This window comes from Propithecus coquereli, unplaced genomic scaffold (assembly GCF_000956105.1).
Source record: "Propithecus coquereli isolate 6110/MARCELLA unplaced genomic scaffold, Pcoq_1.0 Scaffold20, whole genome shotgun sequence".
In the NCBI taxonomy this organism is placed as follows: Eukaryota; Metazoa; Chordata; class Mammalia; order Primates; family Indriidae; genus Propithecus; species Propithecus coquereli.
Window position 1 is genome coordinate 7,460,888 of NW_012144967.1, and position 27,933 is coordinate 7,488,820.

Below are 27,933 nucleotides of genomic sequence, written 5' to 3' on the forward strand. Positions count from 1 at the left end.
GCGACCGTGAGGGGAGCTTCTCCTGCTCCCGCATTACTGTGAGGAAGTCGGCAGGGCAGGCTGTGGCCTGCTGGAGTGCTGCTGTCCCCAGGGTGCCTCTGAGCCTCACAGCTGGCCTTCCCTGATAGCACGCAGCCTCAGCTGAAGCCAGCCAGCACACCCTGTCCCCCAGAGAGACACCTTTGCAAAATGTGTTTACTTCATATGAGGGAATAATATTGGTTAAAAAAAAAAAATCCCCAAACCTTCTTGGTCTATATGTAGGAGTTACAAAGATCTTTCAAAACTTTCAGCCAAGAGAGACTTTTCATCCACCCGTGGTCCTGTTCAACCAAGATGGTGGAAGAGTTTGCAGCACAGAGAAAGAACTCTAGCGTTCACTTTCTGGGTTTATTCCATCCCTTACATTTTTGTTTTCTGTAAATCCCATGAAGATCTTACCAGGAAATCTCTTTAGTCAAGATACCATTTGGAACCAAACAGATAACCAAGAGGCTGGATCTAGTGTTGTATGTACAATGATTCTTTATAACACAAAAGGAAAATTAAAACTAGACCGAGTTTTCTGTTCTGCAGCATATGAGAGAAATTAAGATTTTTAAAAGATGACACAACACACTTTAGAACCGTCTTGCAATAGGGGCCTTTACATTTATACCCAATTGCTGATAAAACTCAGCCCTATAGTTGTTTTCCTTTGTCATTCTAACATCTTTTATCATTTATCCTGAAATCTTAGGGAAAAAAAAAAATCCAAAATACAAAGAATTGAAAAAAACCTTTTTCCCCCCCCCAAAGTAAATAGTCCCATGAAATAGTAGGTCTTAGGCCTCAGTGTGTAAGTACTGAGTTTGGAGGGCCTGGTAATAATCTCTAAGAGGGCAGTGACCTATTAGCAATACATTTTTAAAACAAAACTAAACCACAACCTGTACAGAATGTTATCAAAGCCTCAGGAACAGAGCATACATGTTTTACGAATTGGCTGGAGAACCATCCTTCTTTTACTAGTTAACATACTGATGAGCATCACCATCCTCAGGAACAAGGACAGACTAACACTAAGCAGATGAAAGGGCTGTTTTGGAAACATCCTGTCCCAGGTAGCTGGCCACAGTGGCCCTGCCCTGTGACACGGCTTCTCTTTTGGTCATCCTTGCTTGGTGCTTTCTCTAGACTTGGGCATTTGTGTTAAAAATGTGGCACAGCACCCTCCTACCCCCTTTTATTTCCTGATTCTTTTGTTGCCTTGTTGGTAAACTGCAACTGTGTGTCTGGGGTGAAAAAACAAACCAACCAATCTACCTTTGAGGTCTTTTCCAGGGCCATGAGTGCGGCATGAACAAAGGTCACTGAAGAAGCAGGAAGGGTAAGTTAACTGGGCCCTCTGCTGTGTGTGTATGTGTGCACGCCTCTGTTAACTCACCTGAGCTCTGTCCCCATATGGAAATGACCATAGGAGGCTTAGTCTGCTGGTTGCAAGAGGTTTTCCCATGTGATTGTTACCCTAAACAATGACGGGTTCATTCTCTAACTGAGGTTCAGCCACTTTCAAAGCACACACAAAGGCCCCTTAGTTTGAGATTAACTCTGAAAACGTCATTGACATTTTCATGCATTGGACACGTGATACCTTCCAGGAGCTCGTGGGTCCAAACACTATCACAGACACCACAGACTGCTCAACAGCTTGTGTTAGGGAGTGGTTCTCTTTCCTATTCCCAGAAGTATCGCACCCATACACACAAACCCACATCTGAGCATGTCTCCTCCACAGGCTGAAAAGAACGCCTCTTGGAATGTCAAGCATGGCTATAAAAGGGCTTCCCATGACAGTGATCACTGAATCACGGGGAATAAAGCTAGAAGGCAAATTTGCAATTCATCGCCTTATCCCGTTGTCGCAAATGTGATTCTTTTAAAGGCAGCCTGCACAGACACTCTTTTGAAGTAAGTTTTTTCTTCTTGTAACGCATTGTATACTCGTTTTTTTGCAGAATATCCAAATGAGGATAAAATGATAAAAATTACAATAGATTAATTGCATCCCTTGCATCACATTATATTTTTGGTGCACTAAAAAAGGAGAAAAGTAAAAGCAACCAGCATCATAAATCCGGCCTAGAGAACTGTGTTAGTGACTGAAGGGTTAACACAGATTTTAGAAGTAGTTAAAAATAGTATTAGAGGATTATACACACAAGTTGGAAATTCATATGCGTTGTATTTTTCTTTTTAAAAATGGCAAAATGTTTGGCAAATGTAAGCAAATGACTTAGACTGTGTTGGGTCTCACCGGCTCCGAGCCGGGTCAGTCATGGCCAGGTGAGGCCCACTGCTTCCTGAGGTCACTCTGCGGGGCTGGGGGAAGGTGGACGCCTGCTCCTGGGAGGTGCTGCCAGGGGAAGGGGAGGTGCTGGCCCCTCCACCTGGCCCCCCCCGCCTCAGGCCCTCAGTCTCGAACATGGAAATGGAGCTGGTGAGAGGTGCCACTTATAGACTCCAGCATGGATCACCCGTTAGCATCGCTGAGAGAACTCTGGGGCCTTGACCACATGCAGACTGGGTGAGGCGTCTACACAGTGACCCATATTGCAAGAGTTAGAGGAGTGTATCTTCCACCCCTCCGCCTTTCGTGCCTCCCACCCCCACACGGAGGGAGAGGGTGGCACAAGGTGTGTCACTAGTGCTTAATCTGGCAATGTTCTCAACTTGTGTTTTTTTTTTTTTTTTAGTAGACTTTTTAAAAAATGTTTGTTTTGTTTTGTATGTGTATGTATATCCAGAAATGTCCATCCTCCAAGCTGGCCACCACTGTTCCCTGAATTTGGCAGTGCCTGTTGCTTGCAGCTGTTGGCATCCTGAAAACCATGAGGTGCCTTCAAAGCAGACTCTGCGGCCAGCAGTGCGAGTGTCCTCCGGGACCTGCTGCACGTCAAACACACGATCCCATTCTCTCCTGATTCTGAAGCCTGTCTGGCTCTGATTTTGAGGAGAAGGACAAAGGTTGTGTGTGTGTGTGTGTGTTTGTGTGTGTATGTTGAGTTTTGGTTTTTTTTTTTTTTTTTGGAAACCATTTTTTCTTTTTTAAGAAAAATGACCCTTTGATCACTCATACAGAGTTCAGCCCTCTTTAGTCACTATAAAACGGACTCCATGTTCTCACACCACTCATGATCTTCCAGGTTATAGATAAACTTTGTCCTATGTGTCTGGTGTGCGGGCACAGGGTCCCTCCCCAGGTTGTCTAGGGTCAGAGTAGAGGCAAAGAACTCACTGGTGCTCAGCCCGCCCTCGTGGTTTTTGATGTAGCGTTTATAGTTTTTCCTCAGGCACTGCCACGTGGTGGTGTAGAGGACGAAGGCGAAGGACTTGAGCGCGATGGCGATGCTGACGTACAGGTATCTGTAGACCACGTTGTCGTAGAGGACGCAGGCGCCTTGCTCCCCGCAGAACGTGCTCCAGAACAGGCAGGTGGAGTCGATACCGGCCCCGAAGATGAGGGGTGGGGGGATGAAACCTGTTGGAAGGAAGAGAGTGGTAAGGTTCTGGCTCTGGTGGCTGCTTTGGTGACGTGGCGCCTCCCCTGTTCCTGTCCCTGCGTAGCTCTCCTGGGCTCGGGGGCTGTACGGCACAGCGGTCAAGACAGGCTTGGGAGGCAAACTGTGAGTTCAAACCCCAGCTCTGCCCCCCTTACTTACAAACAAACCCACACGTTATGTAAGGCAGCCTGCCTTGGTTTCCTCATCTGCAAAAATGGGGCCAGTACACCAGAGAGTTCCTTGCAGGGATTCTTTTTTTATTAAGGAAGGTCCCTCTGGGAATGAGATGAGATATAGACCCTGAGCCCAGAAAAATACACCTACCCACACAATAACACATTTCAGGGGGTTTGCAGGGCAGCCCGAGAGACGGAAGGTTTAGTGAAGGGCCGGGCGAGCAGATGGCATGATCCTGTCAGTGCTAATGAGGCTGCCTGAGCACCCCGTCCAAGGTGCCTTCGTTCTCCTTAGAACTCTCCAGCTCTGCAACTTGTTACCCCAAAGAAAAGCCCCCGATAAGAATTCTAGTTGAAACCTCATTCAACTTCCCAAAGCAGCTTGATCTAATAAGCTTCAAGCTCAAAATGCCACAAAACCTGCTCCCTTCTTTCCAGCTGCCAGGTCAGGCTGTGGTCCCGCCAAATGGAAAGTCGTATTCCTAGCATTCTCTGTGGCCAAAAAGGCAGCCCAGGTGTTTGCGACCCTCTCCACACCCTGACCCTGCCTGTTTTCTCCCTGCTCCCAACAAATGCCTTTCTTCTTTTCACTGAGAAAGAGCCAACTGGAGGAACTGCCATGGCAACCGCATAATAGAAACTCAGCCACACTCCACATTATTAAGGTAAAAAAAAAAAAATGGTGATTTGGAGCCAATTTAAATTATGGATGGAGCTGGGGATAAATGAGACTAATTTGGCTTGTTCCTGTGGCACAGTGGGACAATGCAAATCCATTCACCTTTCTATTTCTAGGCTTTTATTATACCATGATTACTGTTCCCAAATGCTACCCGTTCCTCGGTCTCTTGTGACCTTTCTTGAGGCCACTTCACTTTGTCCTGGGCACCGAGCAATGGGCAGCGAAGACCACAGAAACCATCTCTGCTGGTTAAATGCTTTGCCATGGGAAGGAACCGAGAGCACAGGTGCGCCTTGCTCCAAAAGGCATGGGTTCCTGGGGGCAAGTTCAAGTTCTGCGCGAGTTAGGTCATATTTTAAGCACGTTGAAGGAAATTTTACGACATAAAGAAACTGTTAGTACTTGTTTAAACCAAAATATCCCTCTAAAAGGCCAATGTGTATGTAACTCCTCCATGTACCTGGACCTGAGTGAGGATTTTTATAACATTTGGTTGTCTTTCATGTGGCGCGTACCTCTACATGCTGGAGATGCCAATTTTATCCTGCTGTTGTCAAGCTCCACTACCAGATGACGGAGTAAGAAAAAGCCTTTAAACAGTTAGCTAAGTGCCTCAGTTTCTACATCTTTAAAATGGAGTTCATCCCACCTGCTTGGTCAAGGTTAGAGTAAAACTCTTCACAAACGAGGTGTGTGACTATTTTGCAAAGGCCTGGCCCCTCTATGGGGCCAGAACTTTTGCTACCTTGTTCATGTCCGATAGGGAATTTAGGGTGATAGTTTAGCAAAAACTCTAGGTTGAGTCTCTCAAGTGTAACCTTTACAAGTTTCCTTTTATATTTCTGAATAGAGAAAATACTGGCTTGCTTTTCCACCAACTCCATCTTTTCTCTTTTATTGACTTACAGTTCTTTCCCAAAGGGGAGCTCTAGCCAGCAAGCCCTAGCTTCCAGGTCTGCAGAGAATGCTAGAGACAGAGAACTGATTGGATCTTTTTAGTTAGAGGCCTCTGCCATTCTGGAACTCACCTGATTAGTCGCAGGAGGGAGTCACACTCTAATGACTAATTTTCCTGCCTCGTCACTCATCCTTGTATGTTCATCATGCAGCTGGTTCTCCAGGGACCACCAGGAGACTTCTATAGTATGACAGCTGTAATGGTAACTACTACCAGCCCCACCCTGGGGTTATATAGGGTGATCTACGTCCATTATGAATCCCCTCCATAACCCACCTTATTTCACATAAAAAGAAACTGAGAATGAGAGATGTTGTTTGGTCCAGGTTTGGTATTTCAAAACCCAAACCCAATAATTCTCTTCTTTCTAATTCAAAGTTTGTTGAGTTGAGATGATTTTAGAGCTCTTAGTGGGGATTTCCAAGGCTACAGAGAACATTTTATTTACCTTTTGCTCAGCTCCTGGGAATAACTGGCTTTCAGAAGCCTGGTTTTGAAGTGTGCAGAGGGTGAAACAAACAGGGGTTCTGATCCTTGCAAAGCGGGAGCCCGCCCTTCTTGTTAATGCATAGAGAAGGCTGGGAGACTTATTTTGCAAACAAACTCCCAGTATTTGGCAGTACTGCACTTGTTGGCAGGAAGAGACACAGTTGTCGTGGTTGGCTTTTTTCCAGTGGGGAGCTCACAGCTGGAGGTTGCTTGGTTGGTGGGAGGAAACATAAATTCTGGAACCAGAGACAGCTGATTTTGGATTCTAACCCTGCCACTTGGGAACTGTGTGACCTCGGGCAAGTTGCTCAACTTTACTGAATCTCAGTCTCACTGTTGATAAAATGGGCACAATCATACCTTCTTCGGGAGCTTTCATAAGAATGAAATGAAATACCATCGGAGAAAGCCTTCACATGGTGGGCCCTCTGCAAACCCGGTTCCCTTCCTATTGTTTGGCTTTTGTCCCAAATCCCTTTGGATAAATGAAAATCTGCCCTCCTTTAAATCATCGCCTCTAGAGAAAGAGTTGTAGAAAACCTTTCAAGCCATGATTCAGTGAATAACCCCAACAGGTAAGAATTCTCCGTCTCATAAGAATAAATATGTTTTAGCGGATAACTGGGTGCTTCCAGCCAAGTCGGTGAGGTGCATCTAGTGTCTACTCCTGTTTTGAGCGTCTTCACTCTGTTACGTCCTTAGTGATAAGGGAGGGTGATGACGGTGTAGTGTTTCTTTAGAAATTGTGTATTTTGGAAGAATGCTTTCCTCCCTGGGGCCTGCAAGAGCAGTTCTCTCCCTTCCGTCTTCTCTTCTCCTGGGCAGAAACTCGGGGATGAAGGAGATGGTCATGGGGTCCCGACACTGGGAGCCCACTGTATGTTGGGGAGGATGTGTGCAGGGTCCGTGCTGTTCCGTGTTATTACAGAGAATATTAAAAGGAGTGTATCTTACTTCCTATTATACTCTGGCACAAATTGCAGCTATATATATTTCTATGGAAAAAATTGCAGCACTGCTTAAGAAAATTGTCTGTTTTTCTGAACTCTATTAACAGAGATTAAACCTCAGGGCCTTGTATCTCGGCTATTTAATTCACTCCCCTAGTTAAAAGGCTGTGCCCATTGATATTGTTTGGTCTAAACTTAAAAGGTGAACTGAAAGGCTTTTGTAAGAAAAATAAATTCGCATTCCTTTCTGGGACAAAATGGAAGCTGAAAATTACTCTGTCATTTACATTTTAAAAAGATATCTCTTCCTCTCCAGCTTACCTGGCAAGACTTGAATTCGCCATGGAATCTCTATTCAACCTGGTGGAATTACTATTATGTCCAGCACCAGCTAGAGAGGGGGATGTTGCAAAGTGTATTATCCCAAAAGGATGAATGAGTTTCTCTGCTCCAGCAATGCCACAAGAGAGACTGGACTGTTGACATCAGCAAGCATCTTCCAGGGACACCTGACATTCACTGTTTTAAATCTGAGAATCTGGAGGAGCTACATTCTCAGTTCAAGGGGTCTGGACCCCTTATTAAAGTTACAAAGGCTCAAAGGGCTTAAATGACCTGCCAAAATGGGCAGCAAAGGCAGAGCTGGACTCAAGACCTGGTGTGACTGACTGCAGAGGGATCCATGTAAGCATTCCATGTCACCTTAGCACAGGTAAGGGAAGCAGATCTGGGGTGATGCAGGTACATCAGGAGGTCAGGCACATTGCTGAGAGAGCCTGGCACACAGCTGGTGCCTAAACCATGCTTTCCAGATAAATCTGCTAGTGCACTGGTGAGTAGAGCGGGTCTTTCATGCATCCTACTTTTGTACCCTCTCCCTCTCACCTGGGGTCCCTGGGCATCCAAAGTATCATTTAACATGTTCATTTCTCCACTTGCCTGCACACTTCATGTTAGGACTACGCTCACAGCAGCTCAACACATGTTTGAACACATCAGGAGTTTCTCAGATGTACTTTCCTAGAGTAATTCACGAATCGCACAAGATCCGGGGACAGTCCGCTCAGAAATGACACCCGCATACAGAGACGCACCCTTAGGGTGGCCTTCCCAGTGCTTTTGCCTGGCAGGTGCTGGTGGGTGGCACCCTTGAGCCACCTGATTCATCGTGTCTGATATCTCATTCTATGAAAGGCTTCTCCATAGGCCTAGTCCCAGGGGCTCAACGCCTCACCCAAGCTTCTGCTGCTCCTCTTTTGCTTTCATCTAATCAGGTGGGGGGAAACAGATGCCGTCTCCACTCCATGGCTCCCATTTGTCTTTGCCTTTCAACCCCCTGTCCTACTCCTGGTCGGCTGCTTCTCACGAGTCATCCTGCCTGGCTGACCTCCTAGGCATTCTGCATGTATGTCCACTCCCCTATCTGAAACATTCGTGCTCCATGCTAGCAACTACTCAGCTTTCCTTGAAATTCAAGGTCCTCTATGACTCTTCTAAGCCTGCGCCTTCCCAACACTTGCTTCATTCTCCTGCTGGAGCCCCCCAAGGGAGGATATAGCACCTGCTCATTTGAATACCCTTTGGGGTGCCGCCTTGCACATGGAAGGGTCTCAATGCATATCTCTTTCCAGTAATCTAATTTAGTGCAATATCCATGGCACGTGGTAGACCCCAGAAGCAAGATTCTAGATCAGACCCACGAGCAGATGGTTTGCTCACAGCCCAGAGAGAAAAGCTGTGACTCAGGCCGTTTGCAAAAGGGGGAAGGAGGATGGACCCAGTGCACCAGGAGTCCTGCCACGAGCAGATCATTCACTCCACTCTGAATCGACTGACTTTCTCCAGCTCGGTGTCCTCCTGCCCTGCTCAACTTCGGCTACTGCCCTGGAGGACATGAACTTGTCCACGTGAGTCAACATCTTCGTCTTTGAATAACACGTTCTCAACATCAAGGCTGTTCCTCTCTGGCCAGACACACCCCGGGCTTCGCCATCTCTCAGAGCTGTTCCACCTCTGCAATCTCCAACTCAGACGAGGCGGCCTTTGGCCACAGGCTCCAGTTCTCCCTCCGTCCTCTCTACTTTCTCCTATCTCACCTCTTCCTTATGCAGCCAGGCCCCGTGGTCCACCACGGTAGCCCCAATTTGATCATCCTCCTCAACTTCTTTGCTCTACTCTCCCCCCGCAGACACTACCCTCCCTGCTTCTGCTCCTGGCACCATGTGCAGTCCTGCCCTGGCCCTGTAGTGCAACAAGGGAACAAAGCTGGCATTCGCTTCTACATTCCCTGCAGCCAAGTGTCTGGAAAGCGTGGTGCTGCCCACCTCTGCCGCTTCCTCACGATCTGGCCCTCCTGGGTGGTACTGTGGCAATTGCCCCTCTGTATTTGCACCGCCCAGTACCACAGCCACCTTTGGCTACTTATATAAAAACCAATAAAAATGAAAGTTTATGGAAGCCACATTTCAAGTGCACAATAGTCACATATGGTGCTGATATAGAACGTTTCCATCGTCACAGAAAGTCGCGCTGGTCTATACCTGCTCCCTATCCTGTCTCAATAAGAATTCCCCTGTTCATCACATGATCCAAGCCTTTAAACGAGTTGTCACCATGGGTGCTTCTCTCAGTGACTCCAATCCTTACACTTGGGGAATAAGCCTTGAAGGTTCCTCCTCCTCAACCTCTCTCCACCTTCCTCTCCCCATCCTGGTAGCACCCCATATTCTCATTCTCCACAGATGGGGTCCTTTCTAAAATATACAGTGGACCTTGTCAGTGGACCTTGTCATTTCCTGATTAAAGCCCATCAATGAGCCCATCCGTCTGCCTTAAAGATCAAACTCATCAACAGGGCATAAGCCCTTCCTGACCCACCACCCTCTTCAGCACCCCTGGTCCTGTGCACTCCAGACATGCTGTGGCCTCTGCTCACCCACTAAGCTTTTACCCCTCTGTCTAAAATACTCTTCTTCCTGCTTATCTGTATAACTCTTACTCCTTCCGCAGAGCTTAGTATAGACAGACATTACACCCCTTCCAAACCCACTGCTCCCATCCCAAGGCAAGGTTAGGGGGTCAATCCACGTGTTCCCATTGCACCTGTGCTGACTCTGTCATGGATCTTGTCATGTCCCCATTGTATCCCCATTACCTGTACACGGCCAGCATAAAGGTTGACAATGTCATGGAATCTGATGCCTTCACTGTCCTCTCATTAACCATAATGGTGGTTAATCTTACTGGGCGCTGCAAGCAATGGGATCAGGCCAAATGCCAAGACTTCTTTGATGAGCTGCTTTTAATTAAAAGATGAAACTGTACCACATCTTCCAGAGCAGGGTCTTCCAATCCCTGATTTGTGACCCATAATGGGCAATAAAATCAATATAGTGGGTCATGACCAATTTTTTAAAAAGCATGGAATAGAACAGACTAGAATAGAAAATATCAGAACGTGTCATACATATCAAGGATATTTTTTTTTGTGAAGTTTTTGTGTCAGCTCTATCTGTGCATATGCAAAACTTATCTCTGTCTCTGGATTACCGTTGTGGAAGTTGAAAAGTACTCTTCTAGATGATGGCTGGTAGGTTATTCCTGGGCAGACATACAAACAGTGCAACTGTTTTGGAGCAGCATAGATGATTTTAACCATACCGCATTGCACATGCCTCATAGTTTGCAGTTTTGCCTTCAACTATCCTATAATTTTCATTAACTTTTAAAAAATATCTTGGCTACAACTTTTTTTTTTGCCAGCTATGTTGAGTCCTTAGCATCTGTTTAGAGGTCCAGAAACCTCCACAGCAACTCCAAAGATTGGTGGGTGGGTGGGGCTCTGACCTTCCCTAGTCATCCCAAGAGGACTCTTAAGGGCAAGGCTGAGGTCACTCACCTGGGGATGGTCCATGGAGCTTAGTTTGTTGAATGAATGTTTATACGAAATGGTTTTACCAGTTTCACCATTTTCAGAAATAAGGGTCCCCAACATGCTAGTTGACATTACATGTTCATCTATCTATCCACCCACCCAACTACAGGAGGGAGAGTGGGGGCATGACGATGCATGCATATTTTACCCTCCCAATGATGGGGGAAAAATCAGAGTAATTATAACTCTGTACAGTGGTAGTTCTGCAAACTACCACAGCTTCCCAGGAAGGCTCAAGTGTTTTAGTTTGAATTAGTGCTGAACTTGTTTTAACTGGGGCATCTTTATACCTAGAGCACTTCTACTTTCCATGACACAGAAATAAGACAATACCATTTAAGTTTCCACATGTGTACCAAGAAACATGGATTGATAGTGGCTGTGAGGATGCTGAGGCCTTGTCTCAGGCACAGCAGGAATGATCACAGCGATCAATAGGAAATTATTTGCTACAGAAGGGAGGCGAGGAGGGACACATGCTATGTATTTGCCATTCCCCTGGGAGGACCTTAACTTATTAATGGATCTAAGGGTTAAAGTTTTCTGCTTTCATATATCATTTATACAGAAATTAGAAAATATCATTTATAACCTCATTATTCAAATAACTGATACCATTTTGATGTCTCTTTATAATATTTTTCCATGATTATATATACTTTATGTGAGTATATATAATATTATAGATCTCTTTTCCCCCTTCATATATCACATGTCCTTCCTAAGTCTATATTTTTCTTTCCAGAATATTAAAGGGGAACATCACAGACCATCATCATTGATTTAATTAATTCCCTGTTGTTAGACATTTGGGTTATTGCCAATTTTCCATTTTTACAAATATTTTCATAAACATTTCTACAGCCAAATCTTTGTGTTCATCCATGATTCTATACTTGGAATGAGGAATTTCATTTTTCCTATGGAAATATAGGCCATGGTTATTTCCCTTTCTACATTCAGATGCCATTATAGTCCATTATAGAAGACTACTGCCCTATTATTCAAGAAGAGAAATTATCTTATCTTGGCCTTGACAAGAGAACGTTCACACATAAGCAACTGTGTGGTCTAGCAAGAGAAGGGCAGGCACAGCTGGGACCTGGCCACCTGCTCAGCTGTTTCCAGCTTCACCCCAGCCAATGCACAGGAAGGACTCTGGGTGAACCACGGACTACTGGTATCTTCTGTTTGCCCATCTTAAAAACAAGGGGGTTAGACTTTATTCCTTCTATCCACACCAAACCTTGGAATGTGGGCCCTACAGCACGAAGGTCACATCTGCCCCATCCTGGAAACCCTGGGTAAATAAACTGAGTGAGTTTGGAAAAATTTAGAAGATGCAAAGTTTCCATTTGTGAGGCATTGTGAGAACGCCTCTCTCTCCCAGCTGGCGGCCCCCTAAATGAAGCATTTCGCAAGCTGCTCAGGGCTTGCTTAATGAGGATGCCAAATTACACCACCAGGTTTTTTTTTTTCCCCCTTTGGTGCCATCGCTTTTCCTCCTTATGCCGATGAGAATTCACGGTGGCATGAAGATATGTGTTGGTGTAAATGAGAACTTTGTGATATCCAGGGAGAGCCTGATATAATGTCCAAACTCTACGCAAAATTTTCAGACTTAAAAGATTACTAATAATTAAACTCCAAAGGAAAAAAATGGCAAACCCAGGAAATGGGATAATTCCACTGATATTTACTCACCTGGTAATAGGCATCCAATTCATTATTGAGGGAATAAAAAAATAATACGTACCCAACAAACGGAGGAGGAGAAAAAGAACTCCCAGGGCGTAGGACTTGAGTTCAGGGCTGACTGTCCTACGTGCAAAGAGATAAAAGAGGAAAAAAACAGATTCTTATCACTCCACTTTAATTAACAGACCCCAGAGTCATTCACTGCTGTCCATCAGAGCTCTTCTTTGGAAAATTACTAACACTGTTTTTTTTTTTTTTTTTTTTGGTTTCCCTGCCTAAAGACTGAAAAATAACTGCAACTGCAGTGCCAAGATAAGTTTAGGAATTTAACGGTGTTTTTGATAACTACAGCTAACCTTGCCAATTGAAAGAATGCAAATTTGGTCATAAAGTCTACATTTAAAGACATTTTGCATTTGCTGGGATGACAGGGAAGCATCTTAACTTGGTGGGGCATGTTAAGTATCAAGGAAAACATCAACTGAGAAAATCATTCCCTTTATGCTTCACAAACGGGCTGAAACCACGAACATCGTTGCTGTTCTCGGGTCATTTTGTCAAATCTGCCACACTAGCATGGTTTGACAACCCAGCTGGACCATTTGGGAAATAATCCATTCATCTGTATCACATTTCAGGACCTTTTAAATTGGAAAGACACATGGTCATGGTTCTTTGTTTTGAACTGATTCAATACACTGGCTTTGGTTTACCCAGAAAGTCCCTTAGAGTGATCTTCTCATATACTGTCTAGAACATTTCCAGAGTGTAACATTTTCTGGGATGAGAGTGATAGCAGAGAGGGTTTTGGAAATAATGATGGACTCCAGATACATGGGTCCACATAGTGGACAACACATGTCCTCTGTAATGCCTTTTTCTTGTAATTATATTTATTCAATGCTTGCCTTCTCTCCTCAAGGCCAAGGACTATTTGTGTTGTGTTCATCATTGTGATCTTAACCCTAGCACAGTGTCTGGCACCCAGCATGTGCTGAGTGAATGTGTAAGTGGGTGGATAGGTGAGCAGATGTCTCCCACTTACAACTGGGAGCAGCCCTACCTCTGGCTTGGTGGGGAAGCCATGTAAAGGGAGAGATATTTGACCACATGTACATGTGCTTCTGGTCATCCTCAGCACCACTGTCAGAGAGCCCGCCTCTGTCTGTCCCTGTCAGGAGTCCCTCGCAGAGAAGGGCAAGTAAGCACACTGCTATACCCCGTGGAAGGCTTGGCAAGGTTTAGAACCAGGCCAGTGTGGCTGAAAGACCAGGAAGACTCATGAGATGCAGCGAGGGCCCAGCACTCAATTCTACAGAAAATACACATTAGGGAAAAGTTATCAACAGGATAGCCAGTGCACAGGATATTTAACCTATCTATGGACTTGGTGGCTAGAATAATATTCTTAAATGATCATTCATCCAACGGCATCTACCCAATGAGCTACCACTTGGTTTGAGCCTTAGGTGGGCACTTCTTTGGTACGACAGGCCAAAAGAAACCATCAATCCAAAAGGAGGTGGACGTATGCTATAGATTGAATGTGTCCTGCCCAAATTCGCACATTGAAACCAAACCCCCATGGTGTTGGTGGGGCTTTTTGGAGGTGATGAGGTCATGAGGGCTTTGCCTTTGTGAAGGGGATCAGTGTCCTTATAAAAGATACCCCAGAGGGCTCCCTTGCCTCTTCTGCTATGTGAGGACACAGGTAGAAAGCACCATCTATGAGCCAGGAAGCCCTCACCAGACAATGAATCTGCCAGTACCTTGATCTTGGACTCCTCAGCTTCCAGAACAGTGAGAAATAAGTGTCTGTTGTTTGTACCACTCGGTCCAGGTATTTTGTTATAGCAGCCTGGACCTACAACAGCATAGTTTTTACTGTCTTTGCTCCCATTTCTAAGATTTTCAGGGAAAACTAAAAATGTGTTATTCTTAGAGAAATACACATTTCTTCTCAATTAACAAGAGTACAGTACAGGTAGTAATCCCAGGCAGGAGGTCACAACTTTCACTGAGCGATGGGACACAACTCTGGCTGATTAAGCCGGACCCCAGTACAGTGTCCGTGATGAGATCAGTGTCTCTGGACAGAGGCACAGTCAGTGCTCTTTAGAATGTGCGCGTTACAAAACCCAAGCTCTTCAAAGTTACGATCAGCTCCAGTTTTTGCACATTTGTTTGAAGGTACCGCCTTGATACCGACTTGACAGACACATAAATAAAGGCAAATTCTCCTTATCAAGAAAACACACTGGTATGATGAGCTAGAATATTTATCACTTGAAATTTGATTTCCTTTAGGCTATCATACCACTAGGAACAAAGTGAGCAAGGTGCTAAGATCTCCCTTCATATCCTGCTGGGAAACTGGTTCCTACAAGAATCATCATCCTTCTCAGCTTTAGTTATGAAGAAATGGAGCACCTTGTCTGAATGATATTGAAAGTTCCAGGCTATGCCAGAGCCAGCTCTGTAATGTGCTAGCTGTGTGACCTTGAGAACACTGCTTAATCACTCTGAGCCCAGCACACAGCCCAACAGGTGCTCAGTGAGTGTCAGCGTTTATCCCGGCTTCCAGGTGTTCGGGGCTCAGTTGTTGGCAAGTATGCTCCTGTCTAGGGTGAAAGTGGGTCCATTGTTCTGGGACGGGGCAGGGGCTGGTGCACATTTGGACTGCAGCCCAGACTGTTTGTGCCCCTGTGCCTGCCTGGGACATCTGTGATGGCAAATCAGACCAGGAAGGTGACGGAATAAAGCCCTGCCTTGGCCCTCTCAATATGCATGACGCACGAGCGTGTGCCTCCTGCACGGCATGGAGTTACAAGCCCAGGTCATTTAGGCCATCTGTTGCTGACCCGTTTAAAGGGAATCAAGTATTTTCTGAAAAGCTCCAAAAGCTGTTTATCAAGCTGAGATCTGGAAATGATTAAGATTCCAACAGACTTTGCGCATTTGGTCGCCAGTGACCACTAGTGAGTGTCTCGAGGCTGGGTTTTTGTAGGGGAGTTATGGGGTGAGAAAAAAGGGGACTAGTCACTGCTAATAGTTGTGAGGTTCAGGTCTCATGCTTCTTGGTGCCTTTTGTGTGTGAATATCACAATGTAACTTCATGAGAATTTCTAATAATGAAAAATAAACTACTCATAAGGCAGCCACCCCAAACCCATATGTGAGATCTGATGGGTTTTGTCCAAATGCATATTATATATAATCATCTTCTCTAAATGGTTTTAAATTCAATAGTTCTTTTCATAAACACTTTCACACACTTAAGAATTTTCATCATTCCACCGAGTTGTAATACCATAATTTAACTCACGATTCCAATTCAGGTTTCTCTATTATAGTTAACATTGCAAGAAAAATCGGTCTGCATTGAGCTTTTTTTTTTTTTCTTGTAGAGAAGTATTTCCTTAAGATAAATGGCACGGGGTAGCATTACTGCATAAAAGGGTCTGAATATTTTTATGGCTCTTAACCCATATTGCTTTTTTGAAAGGAGCGATAGGTTTTTCAATGCCATCAGCAATATGTGATTTTACCAGTTTTGCCATAGTCTGGTAAGCGCTGGGTGTGAAATTTAAAAAATTTTTTTAAACTTAAGTATGAAACGGCAATTTGCCATTGTACCCTTAATGCTTCTGTGTATTCACAAAGCCTTGCTAATGACCTTTTAGGTAACACGCATACTTTGTATAAATCCTCTTCCGTGGGAGTTCGTAACAGAGCCCAGGAAATGCAGGCAGGGCGAGAGGAAGGGAGAGGCTGGATGAAGTAGCTGGTGACATACCCTGGCACAGGGCACTTCCAAGCATTTCACTCCTACTGTTATTTCTAGCCCTTGGTATCGAGTTGCTGTGAAGCCGCCTGGTAAGCTTTGCTTTGTGTGGCGTGCTTTCCTTTGATCCAGACGGGTGCTGGGGTACGGATCCATTCGCTTTTAGGTTCCCTACACAAACCTAGATAACTGTGTAAATGATAAACGTTACTCAGAATAGTACTAATGGTTCATTTTTGAGGCACCTCACCTGCCCCCAGGACAGGTCCCCAGAGATAAGTAATGATGGAATCACGGGTGGACCTCTCCGATGACCTGTTTGTACAAAAGTAGTCACTGCTCGCCTGCCACGAGCCACTCCGCACAATAACCCCAGACGTTTCTACTGTGTCTGCAACACGTGGTCTCGGCAGGTCCTATGTCACTGAAGGAGGCAGGTGGGTCTAGCAATATCACTTTCCGTTACAGATCAGAAACGAGTCTGGGGGGAAATGTGCCCACAGTCACATGGCTCGGCAGTGGCAGGGCAGGGGCTGGGCACTGGGACATGGCTAGTCCAATGCCATCTTCATTTTATCCCAAGAACACTGCTCCCTGGAAAGATCGACACAGGATCCTTTATAAAACGACCTGCAGGGTCTATTCCTGGGAGGACACAAAGGGCTGTCGTCTCCTGCCCTGCTTCTTCCATTGGTGTGGGGTCCCTATCAAACGGAAATGTGTCCTAGCAGCCTTGAGAAGCTGTGTTCCCTGCTGTAGCCCTGCCCCACCTGGCTTGGGAGACCCATGCGGCATCTGCAGGTCTGATCCTGCGTGCCATGTGGAGAGGAGGATGGGGAGGACGACTCTCGGGCCCTGGGGCTGTGCCGATGGCTTACCTGATGAGGATGATGACGGAGGGTGTCTGGGCCATGGCACCGATCATGCTGCAGATGCACATCACGCAGAGGAAGGTGAGGAAGGCCTCCTGGCAGCCGGGACTGGGGCACTTTCCGGGAACCACAGTCGCGTTCTCAGGGGGGACGGTGGTGAGGCACGCACAGCCCGTGAGGTTCTGAAAGGGAAGCGTTCAGCCCTTTTATCTGGGGGTATCTCCAGTTTCCAAGCGCAAAGCCATCCATCAGCCCAAGCTGTCATGGCTTAATTATGCATTCTGTGGCGTTCCATTAATTAGGCCTGAATAAACGAGTTAGCTTTTTAAGAAGGCTGCAAAACATATGCAAATAAAGGAATATTTACAGGGAGGAGAGCTGATTTCTGTCTCCCGTGTGTTTCATTTCCATTCTCAAGAATCCCTCAACAAGCCGTACCACAGGCCAATGTGTCTCCCCAATACAATTAGAGAGGAAATTGCGCTTCCACAATATGATAAAACATTGCCAAATTAACACTGTAATTACTTGCCAATTTGTCCTCTCTTTTATGCAGTTATAATTACACTGAAGTGTATTAAAAGAAGTAAATCAGGTAACCCGCATATTGTTGCTCGTTCAGTGCCCGACGTGGCACTCGGAACAAAGGATGCGCGCTGTCACGTGCGCAGTCACCGTGCCTGCGAGGCCGCGAGACGGGAGCTGATGGAAGGTTCTCCAGAGGCTGAGGAAGCGAAGACGGCTAAGAGATGCCAGGGAGCTTAGAGCAGCTCGTGGGGAGCGAGCTGCAGCCTAGCCAGACGCGTTTATTAATATATGATCAGAGAGAGGAGGAAGAGCGACTGTATTCCATTTGATCTTCCGCGCGGATTCTGGCCCCCCGCCCCGTTCCCAGGCACGGGTCCTCGCTCACACTCGCTCGAGGAATTTCTGATGGCACAGGGAGGAACAGGGGCAGTGCCCAGCGCCAAGCCAATTAAGGTTCCATAATAGTGCGGAGGCTTTAATGAATACAGAGTGAAAACAATCATAAATGATTCATGGCCTTTCTTTCCTGGACTGCTCGGCACGCACGGTGCACAGCCAGGTTAGTCCTCCTGAGGGTCAGACAAATCCCCTCTGCCCTCCCCTCCGCCTCGGTCTCACCCCCCACCCCACTTCTTTTCCTTCCCCACAGAACACAGATGGGGCTTTCTTATCTCATTAGGCTACATGGGATGATTTCAGGGGTGTCTAAAAGCCTTTGTGGGTCCCCACCCCCAACAGGGTCAGCGGCCTGGTACAGTTGTGTCTTCCCCACCCCCGACGGGGGCTTCTATCCCTGGGGCAGGCATGGGAGAGACATCACGTGCCGGGGCTATGTCCTTTCTCCTGAGTGTTCTGCCCAGACCAGTTGCCTTTGTGAAAGTGAAAGTGGCCCATTACAGTGGGGGATGGGGAACGTGGCACTTACTGTTATTCCCAGAAGATGCCGAGGTCCTGCCCCTCCGCCCCTTCCCACATACTTCTGCCTGGAGTTTTTTTAGCTCTTCCAAACCCAGTGTGGATATTACCTCCCTTCTCAAGCCCTGCCCTGCTTCGCCCCTGAGCCCTGCATGGCCTTCCTCTAGGGTCACTTCACCCTCCGCTGCGGAGACCTTTCCCCACCTCCCGGAGGGGACAAGAACCTCCTGGGATGAACATCTTTTCCTAGCACAGAGATGCAGTGGATGAAACTAAGCAGATAGTTGTAGAACGCCTACATGAACAAATCTGCCTCTGCTTTTATTAAGCAGAACTTCTCCCCCAACTTTAACAGAAAATGCCACTCCTCCCGTCCCCAGGAGAGGAAACCACGCCCCCATCCCAGCTGCACAGCTGGCTTTCCTAGCTGTCTGCACTCACTGCCCAGCTTCCATTCCCACTGCACGAACCAGACACTGCGGAGCTCTCCAGTGATCTCCACATCCCAGACCACCCCTCATCTCCCCCATCTCCCTTGCCAGGGCTCCCAGGAGCTGCGCCCCTGCTGGCCACCGCCTTCCTCAGCTCCCAGGGCTCTGCTCTCCTGGTTTCCCTTTTCCCTCCTGGTTGCTCAGTGTCTGTCTTTGTTGCTGGCACCCTCCCCCCAGCCCACCTGGTCTAGTCTCCCCTAGCTCTTCTTTGTTCATGTTGTCATCTCTATACCTGCTCAAGACTCCTGAATTTAACCTCTAGGTCAGATCCCTTCCCAAGACTCAACGCGTGAGTTGCGGTGCACAGACTGAATGGCCCGGGCCCGATCCTGTGCTGCCAACTTGGCACTGCTGTCCCTCCTGAGGCTGGGAACCATTCCCGGAGTTCTCTTTCCTGCACGGATGAGCGCTGGACAGGAGGGGAACGTGGGTGAGGCTTGCAAGGTAGGAGCTGTAGGAGACCAGAATATGCACCCCACAAATATGACTGCAGGAGACCAGACTAAGCCCCCCCACAATATGCCTCTTTAGCATAAAGAATATTTTGAGCTGATTATTTTGAGAAACTGCAGTCACTGGAGAACCTCTGACAACAGAGAACTTACCTTTTTGAAAGGAAAATTAAATTTACGTCTATAAAGGAAATCACCATTTGTAAGGGGGTCTCCTCTCTGCACAGGAGGAGAGGGATGATTAAATCCTTAGACTCTGACCACTCTGGAAAGCACTGACTTACATCTGCACAACAAGCATTGCTCTTGCATAAGGTGTTTTCCTGCATAACTCCCATGACTGGCCTTCCCCACACCCTTCTTTCTTGGTTCCAATGGACCGTGGTATTTAAGCCTGAATTCCAAGCCACCTCTTTGGGAGTCCCTCATTTCTCTGGCTCTCTCCCATGTACACATGAGGTATGCACATTCACAGACCTCTGCTCTTGTTAATCTGCCTAATGTTATAGGGGCCTGTCCCAACTTAGAACTATGAAAGAGAGTGAGAAAATTGCTTTCCTCTTCTACAGAGAGAAGCAGAGACCCTTATTCTCAGAAGGTCACACAGCCAGGCATGGGTGGGACATCCACGGAGGTGCCCAGCAAGTACCTGTCTGTCCCAGCACTCCCACTTGGCACCTGTCATCTTTTCAATCTTCTCTGCTGACCAACGGAGTCCCCACGCCCTCCTCCTGTGACCTGGCTGCAGCCTGCTGACGTGGTCCCCCACATCCCAGGGCACTCGTCAGGTCTCCAGGAGCAGCCACAGCAGCACAGCATCGAGGGACATCCCTCCAAGCTCCAACCTGCCCACCTGTGCTGACATTTCGGGGTGGGGCGAGGAACTGCTTCTCTGCTTCTTCTGAACACGTGCGGGGACTGAGTTCCAGACCAGACTCTGACAGCCACATCCCCCCAGCCCCAAACTCCTTTCCCTCTGCATCTCTGACCTTAGTAATAACACCCTATGGACTCACTGGAAACCAGAAGGTAATTCCAGACCCCCTCCATCCCTACAGCAAATCTGTCTTCATCTGGACTTCAAGGCTAATGAAGATAGCACCGCAGCTTTGTTCCCTAATTTACCCCAGCCATACGGGACAGAGCTTGGCTTATAGCAGGTATTCAATACATATTTGCTGAATGAATATCTAAGTCCTGTTCATTTTACTATACCCTAAATATCTCTCAAACCCTGCCCTAGTTCCAACTCCTCCCACCATCCTTCTCTCTTTTTATTGCAGTAGTCTGTGAGGGAGAAGAGGTTTGGAAGTGGGGTCCTTAGAACCACACGGACTCAAAGAGTAGCCAGGTATAAATGTAGTGGCTTGGGGGTGGCTGTGGCCTTGTTTGGCCAAGCACTCTAGGAACAGAGTTCTGACTCAGTCTCTCAGGAACACCCAGGAATGTGATGTGGACACTGAACTTCCAGGGACAGAACCCTCTGAATGAGCCACGTGATCAGTGAGCTTTCTTTGGTTTAACACGTCATCTGCAACTGGTACCCACCTCTGGTCTTATTTTTGCCCCATACCAAGGCTGCGATTTGATCACATGATACTTACCATCGAGGAGGAAACTGCCTGGCCCTCCCTGCCCTAAGAAGTGGAAAACTCCTCCTGAACTGAATCCTGAGATCATGGCAGTACTGGAGTGGGATAAAATGAGACATCTTTATCTCAGACTACAGCTGGCACAGGGACTGTGCAGCCCTGTCTGGGTGAGCTGGATGTGTTCACGAATTCATTCATGTGAATGCGTGAGCACACGTAGGGTTAAGCTGCTGTGGGGTTTGTAGCCAAGGGTAGCAGTGTTATGGTCTGAATGTTTGTATTCCCCACCCCACTCCCACGCAAAATTCTTACGTTGAACCTATTCACTAATGGTATGGTATTAGGAGGTGATTAGGTCGTGAGGTGGAGCCCTCATGAATGGGATTAGTGCCCTTATAAAAGAGGCCCCGGAGAGCTCCCTTGTCCCTTCTACCATGTGAGGAAACAGCTAGAAGGCACCATCTATGAACCAGGGAACAGGCCCTCACCAGACACTGGATCTGCCAGTTCCTTAGTCTTGGACTTCCCAGCCTCCAGAACTGTGAGAAATACATTTCTGCTGTTAATTAGCCCCTGGTTTATGGAGTTGTGTTATAGCAGCCCGAATGGACTAAGACAGGCAGACCCGGGTTGAGTGGATAGGACTGAGGCATCTGTAGGGTTATGAATGCCAGAAGAGAAGCTGGAGACTGGCACAGGCCCAGGGAAGACATCTGCTTGTTGATGTCCAAGAAGCAAAGCTGGAAATGGATGAGTCCATCCCAAAGGTTCTATGCAAATTTGTATTTATTTATTCCAATTTAATTTATTCAAAGAGAGCTGTGAAAGAGGCTGGGGAGGAGGTAAGCCAGATGATCTGACAAGGACTTGGATGGGTTTCCTTTTGCACCAGAAGAGTCGATCCCATTGGATTGGCAGGGATGGGTGGGTGGTCCCACGGCACGGGGGCAGGTTGAGACAACCCGGAACCTTTCAGGCAGGGAATCCAAGGGAAAATGCTGAGGTTGTAGTCAGATGGCAAGAAATGGAAAGCTCCTAATAAAGGGGCTTAGGTGATAGAAGAGCACAGACCTGCTTGAATGCTGTGCTGAGGGAGCTCGGAGGACTCTGGGTGAACAGGGTGGTAAGGCTGTTAAGGAAGAATCTTCCACTGTCTGAGCATGGGGGGAAGTACTGCAGATGAAGACCGTGTAGTTTCACTTTTCCCAGAGTGCATAGTTGGAACAGATGATCTCCACCAGTGGGGTTTTACACTACGATCCCCAAAGAAAAAGGAAGTAAGGTGCATACCTTAAGCTGGTACAAACTGGGAACCTAAGCAGAAAACCCTAGACTTGCAAATGCAGTGAGCAGTAGGAAGCTTGAAAAGAGAGAAAAGCTAGATGTGAGAGGACGATCCACTTTAATTAAGGAGATGATACAGGTTGGGATCCTAATCCTCTCCCCTCTGTGTACCACAGTCCTGTTTGGCCAGGCCAAAAAGTAGGTGGATCTTGGACACTTCCTGCAGACAATCACGGCCTGGACGAAGTGGTACACTCCCAATGCTCTCTCTGGCAGCCCCCGAGATGGCCGACTATTGAGAAAGTGTACCACATTCCAGATTAGTTCATGATCTCTGACCTGGCAAATGTCCTATCTTCCTTCTCCACTTCGAAGGAGTATCTTCCAAGTTTGCCATTCTCTGGGCGGGAATGCAGTCCCTGCTGCCCCCAGGAGAGGTGACTTCTCTGCCTGGTGTCACAACATGGGGTGGCAGGATCTAGCTTTACTGTCAGTAAAAGGTACCATGATCCTTCGTGTTAATGATCAGATGGTCACTGTGCTCACGGAACAGGCCTGACAAGCTTGTTGACCTGGAGGACAGAGCGGGATGGGCTCGTCAATTCTACGAGAACTTATCCAACAGAGAGACTTGCCCAGGCACAAATGACATATGTACAACACGAGTCACAGTGTGGTTTGTAAGAGCTAAAGTTTTGCAGCAATCCGAATGCTCATCAACAGGGACTGGTTAAGGAGATTCTAGCAGGTCCACACGATGGAAGATTACGTAGCCATAAAAAAGGTAGGGGAACACTCTTTATGTACTAACATGGAAAGAACTCCAAGATAAAATATTAACTAAAAACCCAAACAATACAGCAAGGCACAGAATACGGCCTTATGTGTACAGTAAAAAATCCAGAAGGATATACGTGAAATCAACTGCAGAAATCTTTTCTGGAAGGTTAAGAAGTAGGCGAACAGGAGATAGAGGTGAAAGAGAGAGTTCTCACTCCTTCCTTTTTATAGTTTTTGGTTTTTGAATCATATAAATGTATTATCTATTAAGAGAGCTAAAAACTACAGAACATTAAAAAAATAAAAAGAAGAAAATCAATGAAAGAATACCAAGTCCCTGAAAATCACGCTTCTGCTTCACACTCAGTCATTAATTTAAATTGAGAAACGTTTCTATTCAAATACAATGATGGGAATGAATTACCATAAAGCCAGAGACCATAAAAATAGGAAAATTACTCTCTGGAATCTTGGATTCGTTCTCTACTGATGGAGGGAACGGTCAGCATGTTATTTTGACAGCTCACATTACCAGAACAAGATACTCGTCAGCAGCGTTTCAAAAATACTGGCAAATAAAGTTGGGTTTTTTTGTTTTTGTTGTTCTCTTGTCCCTACGTTCAATACCGATGGATTGATTCCTATTAATTGCACGAATGAAGTGGAGGTCTCGGTTGAAAGATTCCTTCTCTAAGGGAACAGTACGGGGCCGGTGGTGATATTTGCATTATGGACATGCTGTGAAGGGTTGAAAAGACGCTCCCTTTCAAGGTCACCCCAACAGTCTAGAATACGGGTTTTGCTTTTCTTCCTGGAAAGCAGTTATCAGGAAGACATGGCAATTTCTATTAAGTGTTCAGAAAGGGAGTTTGCCGGAGACAGTGCTCCGCCCTGCTTCTGCCTGTGTGATCTTCGATATTTCGCGCCTGACATCCAAATAACTGAGAAGGCGAAGGACCGGAGACACCTCCACAATAGAAGGGGCGTCTTCCTTCGAATGACAACATACTCCTGTGTGTCCCAGACATTTATAGATTCTGTCGTGATTCACTGAAGTTCCTCAGACACTCTCCGGGTCATTTATTATTGTCTTTTTGTAGTTTAGATTCTCTTCTCCTCATTGGCTCAGCCCAGGTTGGTATTTCCAGGCAAAGCCCTCAGATCTCATCACAAAGGGCACCAACGGCAACCTACAAGCTCAAGGCAAAGGGGATACTGAAACATCGCAGGAAGAAATACTCTCTCTTCCCTTGCAGGGTCACTGGCTGATGGATAATGGCCAGGGAGAAAAATTCTGAGATGAAAGCAAGACCCCTGTCCACCTTTCACTGCCGTGACCTGCGGCGCGTGAGCCGGAGCACATCCTGCCGGAGCTTAATTATGTCCTGCAGAGAGGAGGGCAAGGGCTGTTCTCTGAGGGAGCAGACAGGCCCGTTCTTTGCTCCAGCCATCTCAGGTAGGAGACAGTGGGCAGAGCGCAGACAGGTGAAGGGTGTGACCGCAGCTAGAAGGAACACCAGGCCCCTTCATCTGTCTCTCCCTCCAGCTTCCTCCTGACTCCAAACCAAGTCCCTGCCTGCATCACACGAGGTCCAAACCTTCACACCCCCGTGTATGCACATTCTCTGCTAGAACTTCCTTCCCTGCTGGAATGTCCTTCCATGCCTGGCCACAAAACCCACTGCCCCTCTTCATGACGAAGGCCAGCGCTGCCGTGATTTCCCCCTCCAGGGAAAAATGCTCCCTCCCTCCTTCCAGCCCCACCGGACCTGGAACCAATTTTGACCCCAACAGGCGGCATGATACTGCGAGTTCACTGATCTGTCTGCGTAGCTGCTTCCTTCTTTCAGAATGTAACCACCTAACCTTTAATGTTGAATTTCTTTGTTTAAATAAGAAAAGATTTTCCTCATTGGAAAAGTGATGTATGATCATTTTAGACAATTTTGAAATATACAGAAAATTTGAAAATATATAAAAATTAATTTTTCAGGCCCCAACCAGAGGCAACCATCTATAAACAGTTGGCTATATATCCTTCTGATCTTTTTTATGCAAAGATATACATATATTAAGATTTTTCTTTTTCTTTACTAAAAGGGATCATAGTCTATATATTGTTTTATAATGTGTTCTTTTCACTTAACTATATTGTAAGGCTGGGTTAGGTGTTGCCTTTGGGTGCTCTCTTATACCTAACTCTATCAATATGATAGATTTACACCTCATTTTACAATAACATGAGCTTCTTACCTATTCATTGCTACATTTATAACACTTAGCATAGGGCCCGAGCTATTTGAGATGGCCCAGGTGGCGATACCCCAGTAGGGTTGATTTCAGAATATTCACAAGTCCCTTCTGACAAGACATTATCAGGATGAGTACAGGCTTTAGAATCAGACAGGGCCAGGCTATATGAGAGGGTTTGCAAACTCTAAGCCTTTGGAGTCCAGACAGGAAACACAAATAAGAAAAAATGGTTTGGGTGTAATGGTGGCCAGTGGCAAGGACTGTGGCTAAGTAGAGAGCAAATATCTTGTCCAAAGAGCCAGCCGCTTCCTAGCTCCAGCCAACCACTACCCGACTGGGGTGCAGGTCCCACGCTAGCTATCTTCCAACTTTTTCAGAGGCCAGAAATCCAGATTCATATATAAAATGCTCAGAACAAATGCCAGTTAAACCTTGGTTTGGGCTGCAGTAAATGCATTTTCAGGGCAGAGAAGGCATATGAGCTGCCAGTTCATTCCTCGTGCTGCAACATGTTGATAGGGCACCCCTGACGCTTGGTTTCTATAGTGTGCAAATACAGTCGTGGTAAGAAGGAAAAAGAAACTGAAGGACGAATACTCAGTGTCAGCTCAGATGCTGACCAGTCTCTAGAAAGACAGAACACATTTTATCCCTTCTTAATTGGGGGTGATTATGCCCCCATAGGGACATCTGGCAATGTCTGGAGACACTTGTGGTTACCAGAACCTGGAGGGGAGGGCATCTGGTGGGTAGAGCCCAGGGACGCTGCTAAACATCCTACAATGCACAGGACAGCCCCTGGCGACAAAGAATTAGCTGACTCCAAATGTCAACAGTGCTGGGATTGGCAATCCCTGTGTTTGAACAGTGGTCCTCGGCCTTGGTTACTTATCACAAACACTTGGGGGACTTTAGAATGACGCCTGGGTTTTACTCCAAAAGGAAGAAATCAAAATGCCTGAGAGTGGGGCTCAGGTCTCATATTTTAAAAGCTCCCACGCGATGCTAATGTGCAGCCTGGATTGAGACCTGTACCACTGAACGATGAGTTCCCTGCATGCATCCGTAATGGGGCTCTCCTCCGCCCTTGCACAGAACCTACTTGGCACTTCACTCAAACAGGTGCTCAATAAATATTTGTTTCCTGCATGGGAGGACGGATTAGTTATCTATCATTAGTACCCCGTAAACTGCTATTTAGACTGGCATTGACTTTCAATATTCTATTGGTGGCTGATAGAAGCTTTTTTCTCCAATTATTCAGTACATCAAAAGGATGCAACTTCCAGGAGTTGGTCCGTAGCATACTAACATGCTTTCTGTTGGAATAATTACTTCTGAAAGTGAAAGGTACAGAAACAATCTGGACAATATATTCATGCCAAAGGAAGCTTACAAAATTAACTCGCGATCTTTTTGTCACTCCTCTTGGTCATATGCAATGAGAAGAATTAGAAATTGTATACCAAATGCAGTCCTGGAAGCTTCCATTGCTATCACTCAAGGAGATATGAAACAAGAACATAGAAAACAAAACCCAAACCAGGGCAGGAAGAAAAGTCTAGTATCAGGAAACTGCTAACACTAACCAGACTTCCCTATAATCAGAATTATTTGATAAGTCACTTATTCACATCTAATCGAATTATGGAAAATCTTCACAAGTCTTGGTGGAAGCTATAAAGTGGTGAGAGATGAGTAAAGATAAGGTCTTTAGTATTGAAATTGGTACCATCCAACTTGCCCACCTGCCAATTGCTATTTAAGAGGGTAGTATTATCAGCTGTGGCTCCCTGGGGCTCTCTGAGGTCAGTCAGCACAGGGCCTCTAGCCAGGTGTTTGGGAAGCCTTGGGACTTTACCCAGAGCCATGGCTGGCAGTGGGAATGGGAGGGTTCACAAAAGAGCCCCCATCCCTGGAGCCTCGTGAGAGAGACATCGGAGTAAATGAGCCATTAGAACAAGCCAGGTAGGAGCATAGCTTGCAGGAAGGGCACCAATATAGTCCTGGAGGAAGTGATGAGGGGGCATACAGCTTCCCAGTAGTAGTTAAGGAAAGGCTGAGCCCTGACAGATAAGATGGTGCTTAGACAGGGAAAAATGCCAGATAAAAGAAACAGCATGTGCAAAGGCCCGGGGGCAGGGAGACCTTGGTATGTTGGGGGAACTCCAAGAAGTTCCCCTTAGCAAATGGCTCTTTAAGGGGTGATACAAGGAAGGAGGTTGAGACTGGAGAGGGGTCAGACAGTAAAGGCTAAATAAAGGTCCCTACTGAGGAGAGCATGTCTGAAGAGGTTCTTGCAGGTAGAAATGAGGTGGGATCCTAAAAAGGAGAGTCGCAGAGCACAGAGGAAGACACCGGGTTTGGCATCAGACCCTACGTTCCAACACCAGCTCCCTCACTTTCCACTACATGACCTTGGGCAAGTGACCAACCTCATCTGTGATCAGGGAGTAAAAGAACACCTACGATGACATAGACGGGGCTGAGGGCATGGGTGGAAGAGGTGATGAGACCAGGGAGAATGGCTGAATTCATGGGGAAGGGGCGGAA

General features: G+C 46.6%; 1 protein-coding gene across 1 annotated transcript in view; it reads right to left on the minus strand.

The window, feature by feature from the left end:
* Positions 1 to 2,729: 2,729 nt before the first annotated feature.
* SLCO3A1 (solute carrier organic anion transporter family, member 3A1) overlaps positions 2,730 to 27,933 on the minus strand; it is a 335,490-nt gene continuing 310,286 nt past the window's right edge. Inside the window, exons 8-10 of the mRNA XM_012643783.1 lie at positions 17,092 to 17,267; positions 12,488 to 12,552; positions 2,730 to 3,520 (exon numbers count right to left, since the gene is read on the minus strand). Of these exons, the coding sequence (XP_012499237.1) occupies positions 3,141 to 3,520; positions 12,488 to 12,552; positions 17,092 to 17,267 (621 nt within the window). The 3' untranslated portion in view covers positions 2,730 to 3,140. The remainder of the gene's footprint in view (positions 3,521 to 12,487; positions 12,553 to 17,091; positions 17,268 to 27,933) is intronic.